Source organism: Sminthopsis crassicaudata, chromosome 3, assembly GCF_048593235.1.
Source record: "Sminthopsis crassicaudata isolate SCR6 chromosome 3, ASM4859323v1, whole genome shotgun sequence".
Lineage (NCBI taxonomy): Eukaryota > Metazoa > Chordata > Mammalia > Dasyuromorphia > Dasyuridae > Sminthopsis > Sminthopsis crassicaudata.
The window spans coordinates 335697382-335719444 of NC_133619.1; the positions used below are offsets into that span (position 1 = coordinate 335697382).

The 22063-nt window shown below is 34.0% G+C and overlaps 1 protein-coding gene and 1 long non-coding RNA gene across 2 annotated transcripts in view; both read right to left on the minus strand.

The window, feature by feature from the left end:
- Positions 1–7665: 7665 nt before the first annotated feature.
- The window catches only part of LOC141561626 (uncharacterized), a 43368-nt gene continuing 28970 nt past the window's right edge, over positions 7666–22063 (minus strand). Inside the window, exon 3 of the long non-coding RNA XR_012488097.1 lies at positions 7666–8208. This is a non-coding gene — a long non-coding RNA (uncharacterized LOC141561626). The remainder of the gene's footprint in view (positions 8209–22063) is intronic.
- Positions 12102–12808, minus strand: LOC141561625 (N-alpha-acetyltransferase 10). The gene has a single exon (XM_074301512.1). The coding sequence runs from the start codon at positions 12720–12722 to the stop codon at positions 12333–12335; it is 390 nt and encodes a 129-aa protein (XP_074157613.1). The 5' UTR covers positions 12723–12808; the 3' UTR covers positions 12102–12332.

The window sequence follows — 22063 nt, forward strand, 5'->3', positions numbered from 1 at the left end:
CCCAATTGGGCATTTTTACTGGTAATCCCCTATTCATCTCTTCTCTTCTCTGCCTACCATCTTTCCTGGCTTTCTTAGGTGAAAGGTAAAATCACTCCTTTTACAGAAAGACTTCCCTTATCCTCCTTAATTTGCCTAATTTCTGCTGATTACTTATTTTTAAAATGTTTTTAAAATATTTTATTTTTGCAGTTACATGTAAAAGCATTTTTTAACATTAATTTAAAAAAATTGTATCCCAAGTTCTCTCCTTCCCTTTTTCCCTCATAAAGAAGGGAATAATTTGATAGAGATTTACCTGTATAGTCATGGAAAACATAATTCCATATTAGTCCTGTTATGAAATAAAACATAAAACTTCCCCCCAGAAAAATGAAAAAAAAAGTATACTTTGATCTGTACTCAGTCTCCATCAGTTTTTTCTCTGAAAATAGATGTCAGCTCATTATCTCAAATTTATATATATGGATATATATGCATTATATGGAGCCTTCTTTTTCTTGGATATATATATATATATATATATATATATATATATATATATATATATATATATATATATATAAAAATATATATGTATATATATTATTTCAAATTTATATATATGGATATATATGCATATATGGAGTCTTCTTTTTCTTTTAATTAATTACTTCCCATTGATATATTAAGCCATTCACTTTTAATTCTCTGCATTTCAAGCTAGCAGAGAGCTTATTAACCATTTAATGCAATGCACTTCAACAGATGAAGTGTTCTCAGAGAGCAGTGACTCATGAAGTGCTGCCTATGTAGTAAAACACAGTCTGAGGTCAAACTCTAGAGCTAATGCCTCTAAAGCTCACTATTTTTCCACTGAAACCACGTTTGTTGCCCTTTGTTTCCCAGCAGGGAGGATGAACAATCACTGATCTATCTGTGAATCAGCCTCTGTGTGACCATTTTTAAAAAAAGTTAATATAAATACATCTGTACCTACAGCACATTTCAGTGGTATACTTTACATGGATTTGATGATATATGGTAACCTTGGGACAGGGAAGGACCATTGCACTTGGAATAAGGAGACAGATTTAAATATGTGTGTATGTGGTGTCTCTGTGTATATGCATGCATGTGGGTCTATATTTGCTGCAAGGTTTGCAAAACATTTTACAAATATTACTCATTTTAGGCTTTATGTAAAAATTCTTTTATATTTAAAAATATATTGTAAAAACAATTTTCAGCTTTTGTTTTAAAAATTTTTGAATTCCAAATTCTCTCTCTCCCTTTCTCCTCTCCCTCTTCCCTGAGACAGCAAGTAATTGGATACAGATTATACATGTGTGGTCATGTAAAATATATTTCCATATTAACTATGTTATGAAAGAAAATATATACCAAAAAACCTTGTGAAAAATAAGTTTCTTAAAAAGTATGTTTTAATTTGCATTCCAACTCCATCAGTTCTTTCTCTGAAGATGGATAGCATTTTTCGTCATAAATCCTTTGAAATTATCTTGAATGACTATTTTGCTTAAAATAGCTGCCATTCATAGTTAATCGTCATTACACTATTGCTGTTACTGTGTACAATGATCTGGTTCTGCTCACTTCACTTTGCATCAGTTCATGGAAGTCTTTTCAGTTTTTTCCGAAAGCATTTGTCATTTCTTATAGCGCAATAGTATTCCATCACAATCACAAGCCACAACTAGTTCCAATTGATGCATGTCCCCTCAATTTGCCAGACAAAAGAGTTGCTAGAAATATTTTTGTACAAATTGGCACTTTTCCCTTTCTTTTAATCTCCTTGGAATATAGACCTAGTAATGGTATTATTGGCTCAGTTTTATAGTCCTTTGTGCATCATTCCAAATTGCTTTCCAGAATGAATGAATTAATTCACAACTCCACTAACAATGCATTAATGTCCCTTTGACCATTTATGCATTTATGTGGGTGTTTTTCCACATCCCTTACAGCATTTGTCATTATCCTTTTCTGTTTTATTAGCTAATCTGATAAGTGTGAGGTGGCATTTCAGAATTGTTTTTCTAATCAACAATAGTTTAAAGTACTTTTTCATATGACTATAGATAGCTTTGATTTCTTCTTCTGAAAACTGATTGTCCATAGCCTTTGATCATTCACCAATTGGGGAATGGCTTGTACTCCTATATATTTGAGAAATGAGACCTTTATTAGAGGAACTTCCTCTTAAAAAATTTCCCCAATTTTCTGCTTTCCTTCTAATCTTAGCTGCATTGGTTTTGTCTGTGAATTTTTTTTTTTAATTTAATGTAATCAAAGGAGGCAGCTAGGTGGCGCAGTGGATAGAGCACCAGCCTTGAATTCAGAGGACCGGAAGTCAAATCTGGTCTCAGACACTTAACACTTCCTAGCTGTGTGATCCTGGGCAAGTCACTTAACCCCAGCCTCAGGGAAAGAAAAAAAAAAATTAATGTAATCAAAATTATCCATTTTACATTCTTTGGTATTCTCTAACTCTTAATTAAATTCATTGCTTATTTATAGATTGACAAGTAAAATGCTGTATGTTCCCCTAATTTATTTATTATATGTCTAAATATATATATATATATATATATTATATATCTAAATCATGTACTTATTTTGACCTTATCTTAGTATATGATATGAGATGTTGATCTATATCTAGTTTCTGTTAAAACTGCTTTCAAGATTTGTTAACATTTTTTTTTTGTCAAATAGTGAGTTCTTTTCCTGAAAGCTTAGATCTTTGCATTTATCAAACACTAGTTTACCATGGTCATCTACTATTATACATTCTACATTTAATTTATTCTACTGCTCCATCATTCTATTTTTTAGCCAATAACATATTGTTCTGATGATTACCATTTTATAATAGTTTGATATCTGATATAACTTAGGCCACCTTCCTTCACTGATTTTTTTGATGTTCTTGAACTTTTGATCTTCCAGACAAATTTTGTTACTATTTTTCCTAACTCTAAAATAATTTTTAATTAAAAAATAAAATAAATTAATTCAGGTTAAATTGTCATTTTGATTATGTTAGCTCAGCCTATCCAAAAGCAATTAATATTTTCCCAGTTGTTTAGACTTTATTTTATTTATATGAAAAAGCATTTTGCAATTATGTTCATATAGTTCTGGTTTATCTTGGTAGGTATTTTATTGTCTATGTTTATTTTAAATAAAATTTCTCTTTCTAACTTTTGTTGCTGGACTTTCTTGTAAATATGTAGAAATACATATATGGATTTATATTACATCCTGAAAATTTATTGATGTTTTAATTATTCCAACTAATTTTTTAGCTAATTCTTTAAGTTTTTTAAGTATAACAGCATATTTGCAAAAAGTAATAGTTTTATTTCCTTACTGCCTATTCTAATTCTTTTGATTTATTTTTCTTCTCTTATTGCTATAGTTAGCATATCTAGTACAATATAGAATAATAGTTATGCTAATGAGCTTCTTTCAAATGGTTATAGTGTATGATCTTTAAGATACATTGCTGTAACTTCTTGCTAGTATTTTATTTAAACTTTAAAATCAATATTAATTAGGGAAATTGGCCTACAGTGCTTTTTTCTCACTTTTTGCTCTTCCTGGTTTAGATATCATCACTATATCTATGTCATAAAAGGAATTTGGTGGGACACCTTTGTCTATTTTTTTTTACTAAATAGTTTAAATAATATTAGAATTAATTATTCCTTAAATTTTTGGCAGAATTCACTTCTGAATCCATCTTGTCCTGGTGATTTTTTTTCTGATTTTTCATTGATGGCCTGTTCAATTTATTTTTCTAAGATATTTAATATTCTATTTCCTCTTCTGTTAACCTAAGCAAGTTATGTTTTTTTGGTAAAATTTGTCCATTTCACTTAGATTGTTAGAGTTATTGGCATACACTTGGATAAAATAATTCCCAATGATTACTTTAATTTCATCTTTACTGTTGCTGAATTCACTCTTTTATTTTTTATACTGGTAATTTGATTTTCTTCTTTATTTTTTTAATTAAAATTTTATTTTAATTTTTAATTTTTAAAAAATCAAATAAATCGAGTATTTGCCTATTTTCTTGTTTTTGTGTTTAAACATGTTTCTAATCTTATTTATTAGTTCAATAATTTTCTTATTTTACTTTACTTTAAATTTTATTAATCTTTCCTTGGTTTTCAGGTCTTTCAATTTAGCATTTAATTGGGGATTTAAAAAATTTATTCTTTTTCTAGTTTTTTGTTTTTGTTTGGTTGCAGGTCCAATTCATTAATCTACTCTTTTTCTATTTTGCTGATGTAAGCATTTGGAAATATAAATTTTTCCCAGCTACTGCTTTGGCTGCATCTCATAAATTTTGTAATGTTGTTTCATTATCATCCTTTTTACTGAAATTATTTATATGATTTGTTCTTTGACCCACTTATTCTTTAAGATTGGGTTATTTAGTTTCCAATGGATTTTGATCTGTTTCTATTTACTAAAAATATATTTTTATACATTATGATTTGAAAATTATGCATTTTAATATTTCTGCTTTTCTACATTTGATTGTCTGGTTTTTATGTGCTAATATATGATCACTTTTGTGTAGGTGGTACAAAAGAAAAAAGTATATTCCTTTCTATTCCCATTTCTCCAGATGTGTATCATATCTAATTTTTTTTCTTTATTAAAGCTTTTTATATTTCAAAACATGTGCATGGACAATTCTTCAACATTAGCCCTTGCAAAACCTTGTGTTCTAATTTTTCCTCCCTTCCATGAACACCCCTCCCCCACCTCAATGGCAAGTAGTCCAATATATGTTAAACATGGTAGAAATATATATCATATCTATTTTTTCTAAAATTATATTAATCTCTTCAACTTCTTTCTTGTTTATTTTTTGGCTAGATTTATTTAGTCTAAGAAAAGAAAGAATATTTTTACGATCTGTTTTCTCCTGTAACTCCTGTTACTTTTCCTTTAACATTTGGGTTTTATATCATTTGATGCATATGTGTTTAGTATTACTTCTTTGTCTATGATACCTTTTAGCAAAATAGTTTCCTTGCTTGTCTCTTTTAATTAGATCTATTTTTGCTTTTGCCTCATCTGAAATCATGATTGTTATGATTGCTTTTTTTTCTGCAACTGAAGTAAAATAGGTTTTTCTCTAGCCTCTTACCTTTACTCTTGTATATCTCTCTGATTCAATAATGTTTCTTGTAAACAGCATTTCATCAGATTCTGGTTTTTAATCTATCTTGCTATCTGCTTCTTTTAGGGGTAAGTTCATTTCCATTCTATATTTCCCATTTATCCTCCTCTCTCTCCTTTTACCCTTTCTCCCTCTTCAAAAGTGTTTTGCTTCATTCCATTGTCTTCCAAAATCTGGCCTCTCTTTTATCAACTCCCCCTTCTATTATTTTCATCCCTTCCTACTTTCCTATAAGGCAAAGTAGATTTCCATACCCAACTGAGTATGTATGTAATTCCCTCTTTGGGCCAATTATGATGAAAGTAAGATTCAGTCATTGCCCATCACCACCCCATCTTCCCCTCCGATGTAAAAGTTCTTTCTTTTACACCTCTTTTGTGTGATATAATTTACTCATTCCATCTCTCCCTCATTCTCCCTTCTCCCAGTGTATCCCTCTTTCTCATCTCTTAATTTTAATTTTTAAAAGATCTTTCATGTCTCTAGTCTTTATTATACCTTTGGAATGCAATATTGTGGCAATTGCACTAAATCATGCATTTAGTATAAGAAATTAATTTCATTCATATTTAAACAACAACAAGATCATTTAAAAGTATAGTCTTAATTCTTGTCTTATCACCATGAATACTCTTGGGTTAATAGAGATAATTCAGATCCAATGTTAAACTTTGTCCAGATATTTTCAGTTTCATTTATTCTTTTTCACTGTTTTAAAAAATACATTTAAAAATTTTTGGCCATTCTCTTTCAATGTAAATTAGTGGTCCTCTTGCTATCATCTCTTTCTAGTTCTCAAATAAATTCAATGTTTTTCTTGTTTTTAAAAAGTATATAGTATTCTGAGTTCAAGTTCAAACTTTTACTATCTGTGTGAAATTGGGAAAGTCCCTTAACCTCTACTTTCCTTAGTCTTTTCTCCTGGAAAATGGAAATAATAATAGCATCTGCCTCCCAGAATTGTGAGGACAAAATGCATTTCTTAATTTAAAAAACCATCCCATCATAGTCAAATCATATCCATGCCCTCTGTTCATGTATACCCCTAACTGCTCTAATATGATAGAGTTCTTAGGAATTACAAATATCTTACCATAGGAATATGAACAATTTAACCTTATTGAATTCCTTTTGATTTCTCTTTCCTGTTCACCTTTTTGTGCTTCTCTTCAGTCCTGTATTTGAAAATGAAATTTTCTATTCAGCTCTGGTCTTTTACCAGCAGTGCTTCTATTTTTTTGAATGTCCATTTTTTTCTACCTGGAATGATTATACTCAACTTTTCTGGATAAGTTATTCTTGGTTATAATCCTAGCTTCTTTGTACTTTGTAATATCAGGAATATCACATTCCAAAGCCCTCTAATTCTTTAGTAGAAGCTGATAGAATCTTGTGTGATCTTTACTATGGCTTTGTTGTGATACAGGAGCCACCTGCCAGTGGCTGCTGGAGGTCTAACTCAGACCTGTAGAATGGATCTCTTCATGTGAGAGGATGATGATATAAGGAGACTGAGAGGCAGTTGCGTTCTCTGACCTCTTCACTGAGAGGCAGTTGTGTTGTCTGACCTCTCTCCTCTTCCCTCTGCCTCCAGTTTATTTCATTCCTAGTCCTCAACACTTGTGTCAGTAAAGGCTGCTTTGCATCTCCTTCAGATATTATGATTTACAGCTATGGAGGCTCTCAGAGAATTGACCTGCCCCTTCTCCTAGGCATGGTCCTTAACATGACTCCACAATATTTGAATTTTTTCTGACTGTGGGCAATACTCCATCTTTAATCTGGAAAGCTCTTGAATTTATCTATAATATTCCTGGACAAATTCAAATCTTGAATTCTAATTCTGCCAGTCTTATGACCATGGACAAGTCAACTCCCCTATCCCATTTTCTTCATCTTATAGATGGGGATAACCATAACTATCTGACCTAATTGTATTTTTCCTTTTAAAGGAATTTCTTATCTTTTATTTCATATTGTCCTCACAACATTATTGTGAAGGACAGCAAGGATGGTGACTTTTCAACTCATTTTAAAGATGAAGAAACTGAGAACCATTAAACTTATTTTTAATAAGATCAAACATTGTCAGAAAAGATGAGAAGATGGCAATCAAAAACAAGACAGATAATTCCCAGGAACTGGAGCTTGATTTTACCTGGAAGTTTTTGAATAGGATTGGACAAAATAACTCCTGGAAGGTCCTTCTGGCATCAGGACAGATAACTGAGAGGCAGCACGATATAGTGCAAAACACCAGATTAGAAGCCAAGAGTTCTGAGTCCCAGTTCTAACTCTTTTGGCAAATTCACTGTGTGACTTAAGCAAACCACTTTCTATCTGTGATCCTCAGTCTTTTTATTTGTAAAATGAGATTGGGGATTTTGATCTTCTTTTTTGGTGTAATGTACTCTTTTTATTATAGTTTTTTTAATTTACAAGACATATGCATGGGTAATTTTTCAGCACTGACCCTTACAAAACCTTCTGTTCCAGCTTTTCCCCTCTTTCTCCCCACCCCCTTTCCTAGCTTGGAGGTAGACCCATACATGTCAAATATGTTAAAGTATATGTTAAATCCAATATATGTATACATATTTATACAATTGTCTTTCTGCACAAGAAAAATCAGATCTAGGAAGAAAGAAAAAAAAACTGAGAAGGAAAACAAAAATGCAAGCAAACAATAACAGAAAGAATGAAAATGCTTTGTTGTGGTCCACACTCATTTCCCATAATTCTCTCTCTGGGTGTAGCTGATTCTCTTCATACTGAACAATTGGAACTGGTTTGAATCATCTCATTGTTGAAGAGAGTCATGTCCATCAGAATTGATCATCGTATAATCTTGCTGTTGCTGTGTATAATTATCTCCTGGTTTTACTCACTTCACTTAGCATCAATTCATTTAAATCTCCCCAAGCCTCCCTGAAGTCATCCTGCTGCTCATTTCTTGGTGTAACGTACTCTTTCAGAAGTCTTTTGAAGCCTGTGAATGTCTTCTGGAATGTTTTTAAATAAAAAAAAAATTAAGATTATAAAGAAAACCAATTCTATTGGAATAGAGTTATCAGATTATTTTTAAAACCTATACTCTCTGAAATTTATTCATAGAATGCAGGTTACGAACCCTAGAATAAGAACATTTCTACAATCCCTCCCATCTCTAACATTTAGTGGTTGGATGTCTAAGAATGTCTCTGTTTCTAATGACTTCCTGTCTCTGCTCATGACAGCAGCAATTTAGGTAGCTAACAGGAACAAGGAAATATGAATTTTTTAAATACAGTTTCAATCCTGGGCTGCTCTGCATATTGGGTGGGGAAAGGCTTCACTCCACTTTATAAAGTCTGAAAAAGTCAAGTTGGCTTCTATCACCTGGGAAGGGAGGGAAAGATGACAAAAACAAAGGAAGAAAGGAAGTTGGCAATGAGGTACTAAGTACTCTGGCTACCAGATTTTAGTGTCAATCATAGATAGGTCAGGGAGCCTAAGGCAGGTTAGAGACACATTATGCCATAGTAGGGTGTGCCACCTTTTTCCCCCCAATGCTATTTGAAAAGGAAATACCTTGTCCTCTTGGACTCAGTTTCCTTCTTCTCAGAAATGGGGATGAGAAATAAGGACTGGTAGGCAGTTAGATGTTAGCTGAATTTGGTCTAAGGGAGCCTTGGCTAAATTCTGCCTGAGAGGTTTCCTAACAGTGTGACCTTAGTTAAATGAATTCATTTTTGTGACTCAGTTTCCTCATTTGTAAAATGAAAAGTTTGAATTTAATGATCTTTGCAACAATAAATCTTTGGTAAGAGAAAATGGTTTCCAAACTGGAAAATTAAGGTCTAAGTGAAACAAAAGTCTGTCTGCTATCATTTTTATCACCACCCAGGAACTTGGGGGACAGAAGGAGAGATACCTGGGAAGGTAGCCTTGGCCCTTAGTCCTTTTCCTATGTAGTCATTGTCTTGTTTCAGCCATTAATTTAGAATGCAACAAATTACTAAGACTATATCTTCAGCCTTCCTAGGATCTACACTTCCCTTAAAGATACCCTAGTGATTTTTATTTTCTTTCCATTCGATTTTTTTATTAAAGCTTTTTATTTTCAAAACATATGCATGGATAATTTTTCAACATTAACCCTTGCAAAAGATTTTCCTTCCCCTTGCCTCACCCTCTCCCCTATATGGCAAGTAATCCAATCTATGTTAAACTTGAGAGAAATACATGTTAAATCCAATATATGCATACATATTTATACAATTATCTTGCTGTACAAAAAAAAAGTATCCATTTCTATACTTGCTTTTACACCTATTCAAGGTAGAGCCAGATTCCTGAGATATTGAGGAAGCGAAGTGTAGTCCCCCAAAAAAACTAGAATTAAAGTCAGAAAGTAGGGTCCAGCTCTAGCCCTGCCATTTACAACCTGTGTGATATTGGGCAAATCACTACTTCTTGTCTTGCTTTCCTTTAAGGTAAAATGAGGGGGCTTCTTCTGTCTGAGATCTATAATTCTAACATAATGATATCATTTTGGTCCTCTTCAAGAACGAAGGACAACTCCCAACTCTACCCTACTCCAAGATCTAGAATGACAAAGAATCCTCTGGAAGAGCTGCCTTGGCCAGGAAACTTCAGGAAATTCATGATTTTATCCACCCTGGTTCCCACACCCAGAATTCTCTTCCTTTACTTCATGTTGGTTCTTAGCTATCAGGCACTGATTCTGTTTTCTAGTCCTAATATCTCTCTCATCTCTCTGACTCCTGTCCTTAGATTTTCTCATTCATACTTATTTATTTCCTGAACTCCAACTTGTCTTTCATTCATTGTTCTGTCTTCTGCCACCCATCATAAATTAACATTTACCAAGTCCCAGCATATTTTTTGTTTCCCCTAATAGTATTTTATTTTTCCAAATGCATGCAAAGATAGTTTTCAACATTCACCTTTGCAAAATTTTGTGTTCCAAATTTTTCTATCTCCCCCCTCCATAACAGCAAACAATTCAATTTAGATTAAACATGTGCAATTCTAAATATTTCCAAATTTGTCACTTTGCAAAAAACAAATCCAATCAAACAATAACATTAACAAAAGGTGAAAACATTATGCTTTGATCCATATTCAGACGAAATAATTGTCTCTTTGGATGCTGATGTTATCATAAGTCTACTGGAATTGCTTTGATCTCACCTTATTGTTGAAAAGAGTTGCATCTATCAGAGTTGATCATCATATCATCTTCTTGTTGCTGTGTACAATGTTCTCTTTATTCTGCTCACTTTACATCAGTTGTTGTAAATCTAAGCCCCTACATTTTATTTTATTTTATTATTTTTATTAAGCTTTTTATTTTCAAAACATATGCATGAATAATTTTTCAACATTGGCCATTACAAAACCTTGTATTCCAAATTTCCCCTTTTCCCCCCATCCCCGATCCTAGATGTCAAGTAATCCAATATATGTTAAGCATGTTAAAATATATATTAAATCCAATACATGTATACATATTTATATAATAATCTTGCTGCACAAGAAAAATCAAATCAAAAAGAAAAAAGAGAAAAAAACAAAATGCGAGCAAACAATAAAAAGAGTGAAAATGCTATGCTGTGGTCCATACTCAGTTCCCATAGTCCTCTCTCTGGGTGTGGATGGCTCTCTTCATCACAAGATCATTGGAACTGGCATTAATCTTCTCATTGTTGAAAAGACCCCCGTCCATCAGAATTGATCATTGTATAATCTTGCTGTTGCCATGCATAATGATTTCCTGGTTCTGCTCATTTCACTCAGCATCAGTCCATGTAAATCTCTCCAGGCCTCTCTGAAATCACCCTGCTGATTATTTCTTATAGAACAATAATATTCCATAACATTCATATGCCATAATTTATTCAGCCATTCTCCAATTCATGGACATCCCCTCAGTTTCCAGTTCCTTGCCACAAACATTGTTGCACATGTGGGTCCCTTTCCCTCCTTTAAAATCTCTTCGGGATACAAGCCCAGTAGTAATACTGCTGGATCAAAGGGTATGCACAGTTTGACAAACTTTTGAGCATAGTTCCAAATTTTTCTCCAGAATGGCTGGATCCATCCACAATTCCACCAACAATGTATCAGTGTCCCAGTTTTCCTACATCCCTCCAACATTTGTCATTATCTTTCCTGTCATCTTAGCCAATATGAGAGGTCTGTAGTGGTATCTCAGAGTTTTCTTAATTTGTGTTTCTCTGATCAATAAAGATTTAGAGTACCTTTTCATATGACTAGAAATGGTTTTAATTTCTTCATCTGAATATTATTCATATCCTTTGACCATTTATCAATTGGAGAATGTCTTGGATTCTTATAAATTTGAGTCAATTTTCTATATATTTTAGAAATGAGGCATTTATCAGAACCCTTAAATGTAATAATGTTTTCCCAGTTTATTGCTTCCCTTCTAATCTTGTCTGTATTAGTTTTGTTTGTATTAATATAATCAAAATTTTCTATTTTGTGATCAATAAGGAATTCCAGATTTTCTTTGATCACAAATTCCTTCCTTCTCTACAAATCTGAGAGGTAAACTATCCTATATTCTTCTAATTTGTTTATAATATCATTCTTTATGTCTAAATCATGAACCCATTTCAAGCTTATCTTGGTATATGGTGTTAGGTATGGGTCAATGCCTAGTTTCTACTATACTAGTTTCCAATTTTCCCAGCTGTTTTAACCCAATTGCCTCAGGGGGAAAAAAGATCATGAGTTTATTGAGAATACACTGCAGTATTACAAGGTTTGAGACAATCAATATGTCATCTAGAAAGAGGAACATTTGTACAAGGATGGATAATCCTTTCTTTTTTTTTTTTTTTTTTTTTTTTTTTTTTTTGTCCAGAGGTCACCGAACTAAGAGTGGCCCATGTTTTTTTCTATAGGATCACATCTGCAGGCTCTCGGTGGGAATGGTGGCATGTCTGCCTGAGCCTGCAACACTCTGCTGCAGCCTGGCATCCACATGGAAGAGCAGAGGATCAGGAGTCTCTTCCTGGCCTCTTCCTCACACATGCCCCACCTTGCCTAGTGCCGGCCCAGGCTTCCCACTTCCCTCAGGAGGGCCTGGGATGACTTACTGAAAGTTAAGTGTGTTGGAATACAGATGCAGAGCTGCCCAGTTACTTTTTCTAACATGCAGGGAGACATATTTTGCATTGAAGTTTTCAATCATGGCCCTTGAGGCCTGGTCCATGAGTTTCTGTGCTAGACCTAGCCGACGGTGGGAACGTTTTACGGCCAAGGATGTAATATGTCCATGGGGGACGTCGTCTGGATCTTCCTCCATTTTGGCCAGGACATAGCCCACGATCTTTCCATTCTCATCTTCAGCGATGTAAGACAGCTGAGGCCAGGACAGACCGTGGTAGAAATAGTATTTCATCTGATAGTTCTCTGGAAGGCACAGCAGGTTGCAGTGCTGCATATTCATCAGATCTTCTGGCCGAGCGTTGCGGATGTTCATGGTTCCCGATTCCCACGCGGACTTGGCCGGGCAAAGGATTGATTGGTGAGGGGAAGCAACTGAGCTCCCCTGGATAATCCTTTCTGAAAGCAACTCACTCAATGTGACTGAAAAAGTCTGATTGTTGGAATCATGCTTTAAAAAAAAAAAAAAAAAAAAAAAAAAGGTTTCTAAATGGCCATCCACCTATCCTCATCTCTCCTCTCCTCTCTTCTTCTCTCCTCTCCTCTCCTCCTTTATTCTAATCTCTAGGAATAAAATGGACTTTTTTTTTTTTTTTTTCCTGAGGCTGGGGTTAAGTGACTTGCCCAGGGTCACACAGCTAGGAAGTGTTAAGTGTCTGAGACCAGATTTGAACTCGGGTCCTCCTGAATTCAGGGCTGGTGTCCACTGTACCACCTAGCTGCCCCCAAATGGACTTTCATGTAAAAGGCAGCTCCTTCTGCTCATGTCCTTTATACCAACTACTACAGGAATTTCCCCCAATGACTATTCCTTTCTTTTCTCTTCTTAGACTTCTCTATCTGTTGACCCATTACCTGCTACCTACAAACATGCTCAGTTCTCTTGCATGATGATGAAAAAAACCCTTGCTGTCACTCAAGTTATTGCTCTGTCTCTTCTCTTTTACTTCCAAGGCACTGATGGATTTTATTATTCTCATTGCATCTAATTCCATAACAAATATATTTTAGTTCTTTATAATCTGATTTCTGATTTCACCACTCAACTACAAGTACTCTCCTCAAGTTTATCAACATTGTCTTTATTGCTACATCTAATGGTCTTTTCCAAATCTGTTAACCATATCACTCTCCTGCTAGCAACCTTCGATGGCTACCTATAGTCTCTAGAATAAAATAAAAATTCTTCAGTGTAGCATTTAAGACTCCCTATAATTTAGCTTTAATCTACTTATATTGTCTAATTTCATTTTCCTTCTCTACTTTCCAACAAAATTGATCGGAAGAAATCAAAATGGAAAATTGCTTCTCTTGCCTTAATGAATTTGCATAAACCACCCACAATTCCCTCCTAATCTCCAGTTTTCTGAATATTTATTTTCCTTCAAGACTCAGTTCAAGTGCCATTTTCTCCTTGAAGATTTCATTGATCCCTCCCAAGAGGGAATATTCAGTTGATAATATTCCATATCTCCTCAAATTAACTTTTATTTTTTCAGCTGTACACACATGTTATATCCATCCCCACCCCGAATGTAAGCTCATTGAAGACAGGGATTGTTTCATTTTTTACTTCATACCTTTGTCATCTAATGCTATGTTACACAGAATAGTCACTTAATAAATATTTATTAATTTGAATTTTCTCCATATTGTTTCTGGTCCTTTATATGAAGGAGAATGAGCTGCTTCCCAGAAATGAAAGAGTAAAAATGGGGTTAAAAACCAATTTAAATTTTTATTATAGTTTTTTATTGACAAAACATATGCAAGGGTAACTTTTCAACAATGCAAAAACTTCTGTTCCAAATTTTTCCCCTCCTTCCCTCCACCTACTTTAGATGGCAGGTAGTCCATATGTGTTAAATATGTTAAAGTATATGTTAAATACAATACATGTATACATATTTATACAGTTATCTTGCTGCATTAAAAAAATCAGAATTAGAAAGAAAGTAAAAATAACCTGAGAAGAAAAGCAAAAATGCAAGCAAACAATAACAGAAAGAGTGGAAATGCTATTGTGGTTCACACTTATTTCCCAATGTTCTTTTTTTGGGTGTAGCTGGTTCTGTTCATTACTGATCAATTGGAACTGATTTGGAACCTCTCCTTGTTGAAGAGGGCCACTTCCATTAGAATTGATACTCATATAATATTGTTGTTGAAGTGTATAATGATCTCCTGGTTCTGCTCATTTCTCTCAGCATCAGTTCATGTAAGTCTCATCAGGCTTTTCTGTATTCATCTTACTGGTCATTTCTTATAAAACAATAATATTCCCTAACATTCATATACCACAATTTATTCAGCCATTCTCCAACTGATGAGCATCCACTCAATTTACAGTTTCTAGTCACTACAAAAAGGGCAAAGCAATTTACATTTAAGGAAAATAAGAATGTGAACTAAATTGCCCTCAATGAGTTCAAGTTAACTGACTCATTAAGCTATCTCCCAAAGTACTGATCAATCTTGCAAATGTAACTTGATTTATTGAACCACCATTGAAAGTTATGAAGAATGGAAGAGGTGCCACAGAACTGGAGATGGGTGTCTAAGTTTCAAATCAAGAAAAAGTTGATATTTTGGTTTATAGTTAGGTGAGCTTCTTTTCCTGGAAAAAAATCTAGAACATATCATTAAAGGCATAAGTTGAATTAAAGGGAGGAGGTGAAAATTCTAATTCATGAAGAACAAATCATGCCAGATGACCTTCACTTCTTTTTTGACAAGGTTACAACTCTATCATTTCTTCAGAGTTTGTGATATTCTATACTTCAAAGTCATATAATGGGGAAAAAATGGGTTAGAAAATATGGCCCATTTCAAAGAAAATATTAGTATCATTAAAAGCACTGAACAATTTCCCAAATGCACTAAAAACTACTTTATTTCTCCTACCCAATTATGGACCCAGTTTTTGTCCATTCCATATGTCTGTCCAAGATATGGATCGAGTCTGTAAGATATCCATCTGGTTACATTTCATATTCTTGAAAAGAGACATTCTTTGTATGCATTATTTCTGTAGGAATTACTAGCATTGATTATGAGCCTTATCAGGAAGCTAGATAATATTTTGAAATGAAAACTTATAGATTATCTAAAGTGTAAAGAGCCAGAACTCTGGAGAAATATACTTAGGCAAGGATTCTTACAACAAGGTGCTAACTCAGTGGAATTGATAAGACAATGGTTATCTACTTTAGCATGGTGATTAATAGTTCTCTGGTTCAGTACATGTATTTAGTACTTAATATAGTTCTACAAGATTAACTCCTATTCTACAAGATTCACACCTGCGATGATGCAATTATAATAGAGTACATAAGTTGGGACAAAGTCAGCCAGAGACATTCATTCCATCTCCCACCTTTGTGGTGGCTGGCCTGTCCTCCTTCATTTCTCCACTGAGACCAAAGCCAGCCTGAAGGGTCCTGAAAGCTAGCTGAGCCCCAGGCAAGGAGACTAAACTGAAGGAGATAATAAAGAATTTGGACTTTATCCCTGGCTATTCTCATGGTGATTACTCTGCTGAAAAGAAGGCTGGTCCAGAGATCACCAGAAAGCCAACAGGAACACTACATAAAGGATATTGGAGAGATTTATGGTGGATTATTGTATATTACTAACAATGAAATTTTTAGAAAATGTGGTATAAAAAATGATGGATTGGAAAAAGCATTAGTTTTAAAATGAGGTAACAGCTTCAAATCTCTACTAGCTAAATGGCCTTGGGCACTTCGTTTAAATTCTCTAAACTTGTTTCCTCATCTCCAAATAAGGGAATAGACCTTCCCCAAATATTATTTGTCAATATCAACCCAATCAGAATTGTCTAGCAGGATACCCTCAACTTCTGTCTCAGATCCTATTTTGTTGGACACTTTCAGCAATGACTTTCATTTGTCCAAATTATAATTAACATGAATCTAAGAGGGGAAGCTAGTATACTGGATGACAGAATTGGAATAATAAGAGTTCAATTACAGTTGACTGAACCTAACAGATGAATGTAATAGGACATGTGATTCTGTTGCTACAATCCTTAAAAAATATAATAGAATGATGGAAACGAATCTGAATTAGAAGGAAACCTAGAGACCATTTAACAATTGAAGAAATTGTTGTGTGGAGAGCTTAAGTGAGTTGTACAAAGTTTGCCAAAGCCTATTTATCCAAGTTTCAAGACTTCAGGCAAGATAAGAGAATGTGCTGTTATAGGAGAACCCAGTTCCCCCAATTGATGATGATAACTTTTACCCAAATCTCATTAGTATAGGATTCTCTTTATTGGTGGAGATGAAAGTTCTACCCTATGTGAGGGATAGGCAACATTAGTGAGGGTCAAGAGGGCTTTGCCAGTCTTTGCCAGTACTCCTTTGAGAATCTTCAGGAATAGTCTCCTTTGGGATTCTTGAAGCACTAGTTTTCTTCAGGATTCTTTTGGGAATTTTTGACTTCTAAATCCAAGAGGAAAAATGGAAAAGGTCAATCCCACCTCAAGTTGCTGAAGAAAAAGACTCTGGGAAAACATGAGAGGAATTGGCGTCATGTCCCTATACCCAGTTTGCTAATTTAGAAATTTCAGGATAAGATCTGGGAAACTTATTTGGTTGATCTGAGTTTTTTCACTCAGTGGGAAGCATTGTCTGGCATTTATTCTCCTATCTATGTGTTCTCTGATTTGTTTTGTAATGATTTGGATAAATAAGTTTCTTTGCTATTCTCTTTTGTTGTTGTTGCTCAGTCATTTTTCAGTCACAGTCTACTCTTCATAAACTCATTTGGGATTTTCTTGGCAAAGATGCTAGAGTGATTTGCCATTTCCTCTTTAACTCATTTTACAGGTGAGGAAACTGAGGCAAAGAGTGTTCACTATTTAAAAGTCATTCACATAGCTTCTTAGTGGCTGAGATCAAAATTGAACTCCAGAATATGGGTCTTCTTGATACCAGACCCAGCACTTTCTTCACTGTGCCACTGAGTATCTTCCATTTCTCTACTGAGTAATATAACAGTGGGCATTTTGATCAATCCTTTGTAATGGGAATTCATTTAATTTTTTATTTCATTTTATTATTCAGGGCTATGGGCTCCTACAACTGTTGATTAACTGAAACCCTGTCTGTTGTTAATAATAACCTTATATGACCAAAATTTGACTTGTGAATTAAGGGAAGACTAATTTTCCTCAGATAGAAACCAAAAGAGAGACAAAGTGATTTAGTTATTTTTTTAAACTTCCCTGTGGAAGGAAGGATTTCCCTAAGTTTTCTTGGTTAACTTGGTGATGTGAAAATCTTCCCTCTCAGTTAGCCTATTTGTGAATGCTCTAAATTTAGTTTAATCTGTAAACTGACTTAATTTACCTATAAAATCTCTTTAACTAGATTTGTTTACATATGACTGTTTAGTTATATTTGTATGATTTTTATGACATTGAAAAAAATAAGCTATTATGAATCTGTCTTTTCTTGAACTTTTATGCCCTAAGAGAAAAATAGAGAATTGCAATATGTAATAGAAGTATTTATCTAATAAAACATATTGTTCTCTCGGAGACTGAATATATGTTTGAAAATATGTTTGGGCATAATAATGAATACTAGCTTTTAACTATGTAATTTCTGTGCTACAGTAAATATATTTTGGCAGCAGCTACCTATCACATGAACTCATGGAAGACATTGCTCTCCTAATACCATCAGTCAGTCAGGAATCAGTGACGGATTTGATTTATCCATGCATATAATAGACAAACTTTAGAGCTACAGTAAAAGGATTACTTAACAAAGAACTTAGAAGAAATCATCATGTATTGAGGACTTCCATTCAAATTGTGCAGGAATTTTCACCCCAAACAAGAAATAATGAGATGGAATATGATTTGAAAAACCCAAAATTTACTAAGCAACTAAACTAAATATTGTTGTTATTGTTTGTCCTTTGTTCTCGAAGAGGATCATGGTATCAGGTAGGTGATGTCATGATATGAAAGTGAATTGGATTTAAGTGAGGGAGGGCTGTGCAAGGTTACCTGCCTCACTTTCCCCTCTAGAGCCATCCAGGTCCAGTGACAAGATATATATCAACATGATTAGAGATGGCCATTTGAAATAATTGGGATGTGGAGGAGAAGGTATTTAGTACCTTACAACTATTTTAAGAATTCTTTCAGCAAAAAAGCAAGCTTGGTAAAGGCAAAAGCTCTTCAACTTTACCCTAAACAAAATGATTTCTTTTTTTTACCTTTTGTGATTTCCTTTGCTGTTCCCCAGCAGGTACTTTCCCCCCTACTTTGTTTCCAACTCCTTTTTATGTGTAGACATCCTGTAAATTCCTTGAGGGTAGGTATGACAATTTGATTTGCTCTTATATTATTTGTATTTCCAGGACTGAACACAAGATCTGGCTCATAGTAAGCACTTCAGAAATGCTTTCTGATTCAACTTTTTACTCTTTTGTTTGATTAAAGACTAGCTATATTTGTGGAAAGTACCTGATCTGGTTCTCTTTTAATTTTTAAATGAAAATATATTTAGCATGCAGGTCTATTTTGACATTATTGTGGTATTCAGCATAAAGTGTTGGTCTACACTTATTTTCTGCCAAAGTGTTTCTCAATTTGTGCAGTTTTAATCAAATATCAGATGTTCTTCCTCAAGTAACTGATATCATGATTATGGGTACAGAATGTTGCATATCTTGTCAGATAGAGTTGATTTGTCTTGGTTAGTGTTTTCCTTTGTTTAAAGGAAGGTTTCTATGGCAAGAAATTATGAAAAAGTGTCAGCAATCTAAAAATAAGCATTCAAAATAAAATAATGTAACATTGGAAGCTAATGGAGGAAGCTCAAATAGAAAATTATGGAATTATATTTCATTCTACAGACATTAGAAAGCCTGATTTTGACAGATTTTTGTTTTGATTCATTGATTCAGTAGATATGTTTTCACTTGATAAAAATATCAGCATCTTTGTAGATACACCAAATGAAACTGAGATGCTTGACTGATTGAATGATTGATTGATTCAGTCAGTAAGATTCCCCCTCTTACTTGTGGTTAAAATTGGAAAGAAGGCAAAAAGTGTGATTTTTGGAACAAGCACTACAAGAAAACAGAAATGTGAAGATAATTATGTAAAAGAATTAAGAAAAGAACTAGCTAGAAAAAATCCATTATGGACAAAGGAAGGGAGAAAGAAAGATCGGTTAAGAATGAGAACTTATTGGGAGTTAATTTATCCATGAGGAAATGACATATGATTCAATGTTTACAGAAGTTTTTAGTTTTCACAGAGGTGGGGAAAGAATTTAAATTATAATATATAAAAATTTGAAGTATCAACGTACTCTTTCTTGACTCTTCTCCCTTGGCTTCTGAGATGCTGATAATAGTTCAAGTTTATAAACTACTTTTAAGGGTTATAAAGAGTTTTCTCCACTTTGATCCTGATCAAGTTTGCTCCCTATTTTATGGATGAGGAAAGTCTCAGGGAGGGTGAGGGAATGCCCATGGATAGTAAATATTGAAGCCAATATTTGTTCCTATTTTCAAGTTTTTTGATGAAACTATGCTGCCTTTTCTGTGTGTAGGGTGTGTTCAGGGAAGAGGAGTACTTCTGGAGTGAAGGCTGCTTTCCACCCTTGGAGTCTACCTGATTCATCTAACTCTGACCTGTGGCTCTAAGAAGCTGTAGCATGCACATTGCCCATACCCCAGTAAATTGTCCAGGTTGAGGGTAATCAAAGGGTCTCAAGCACTATGGTGAGTTAGGGGTATGTCTATCCCAAGCATGTAAATACTCCCTCTGGTGGAATATATGAATGAACAGTTTGTTACAATAGCCATGAAGGTGGATGAAGCAGGTGTTGTGGAGCGGTTAGAACTTGGTTAGACATTGAAGACAGGAGCATCATCCACTGCATTTTGAGTCATCACTAGTGGTATTGACTCTTTCCTGACACTGGACAATGGTGGCTTTTAGAAGAGTGAGGCTAGCAACTTTGTGCAACTCTGAACAAATCCATTAGGCTTAAATCTGCTTTATATACTTAAATCCAATTTATATACAAATCAAAAGCCATCACCATACCATTTTACCATTCCTCTGTGGCAATGAGTGAAGAAGCAGTAGGTGTGAATATAATTTCTACTATTACACACACACACACACACACACACACACACACACACACACACACACACTTTCTTGAACTGGTCATCTGTCGTTATATATTTTGAGTTTTCCCTGATGTTCTGCTGGGCACATGGCAATGTTATTTTGTTTCATTTTATTTTGTATTCCTTTTCTTTTTTTTTTTCTTATTCTATTTTTTAATTAAATTTTAAAAAATAAATTTAAATTTAAATAAATACAATTTTAAAATAAGGTTTACAAAGTTTCCTCAAAATGTTGCTGCATAGTTAATGTATTATCATTTTGTTTTCCGGATAAAGAAACCGAGACTCAAAGAAATGACATTTGTCCAATGAGATGATGGGTCAGAGTCTAGAATTTACTCAAAAATGCATTTTATAATTATAAAGGCGGAATAGCAAACTCTTACCTTATTGACAGGACCTTGCCAATACCCCATTCTGGCTCTTTACTTGATGATATCCCAGATCCTAATTTGTCTTTTGGAAAAATCACATTCTGACACTACATCTCTATATCTCTATATCCACTATGTTTCATTATCTGATGGACAATCCTTTGCTAGAAGGCACATCCTGGCTCCTCCCTTATCTATCTTTTGTATTTTACAACTTTGTTCTCTCACATAGGACTCAGTTTCTTTATCTAGGATATCTGTTAGCCTGCTGACTGAAGCCCCAAATTTCAGTATATAAAATTCTACCAAACTTTTACTAATTACTCGAATCTCTAGACTCTATTTGCAGAGTTTAATCTGTTTTACTCTTTCATTAATAAAGTCTTTTATGATTATAAAAGAATCTCTTTGAATTCTTTCTGACCATGAACCATGATTCTCAAGACACAATACAGAGACACATATCTAATTAATATAAACCAGAACTTGAACTCTATGCTTTCTGCTTCTCGGTCTATACTATCTCTGGACTATCCTGGTTTTTGTAGTCTCTGTTTCTCCAGACCCACTACTCTTTGCGCTTCTCTTTACTCTTTTTCTTTTTCCAACTCCTTATCCCTTCCTGCAGCTTTCTATGGAGAACTCACCCATTTTCTACTTCTAATCCTGATCTGGGGGTAAAAAGGCTAAATGCTCTCCACTCTGATATTCACTTTATATTGTCTTCTCATTCCCTTTCCTCTTTTCAAATAGCATTTTTGTATGTTTCACCACATCTCAGACACTTCTGTTGTGAGTTACCATCTTGGGGATAGGCAAAACTCACAGTTCACAGTTAAAAAGTTGTGTATATTCATGCCGGCAGACTGTACATTACTAAGACACTCATTAATGCCTTCAACCAAACTTTATAGACCATTCAATAATAAACACATCAAACCCTCTAGTAGTCAATCATTAACTTGACTCCTAAAAATCTTAACTTCTGCTGATAGAAATACATTCTAACAGGGGAAAACCACACACATAAAGGAATATTGGCCAGGGAAGAATGTTTTGGAGAATATCGTCAGAGAGAATTGTAACTAAT

Bases quoted from the DNA above. Each gene is read 5' to 3' on its own strand.
- LOC141561625 (XM_074301512.1), bottom strand. From the start codon at position 12,722: ATGAACATCCGCAACGCTCGGCCAGAAGATCTGATGAATATGCAGCAC.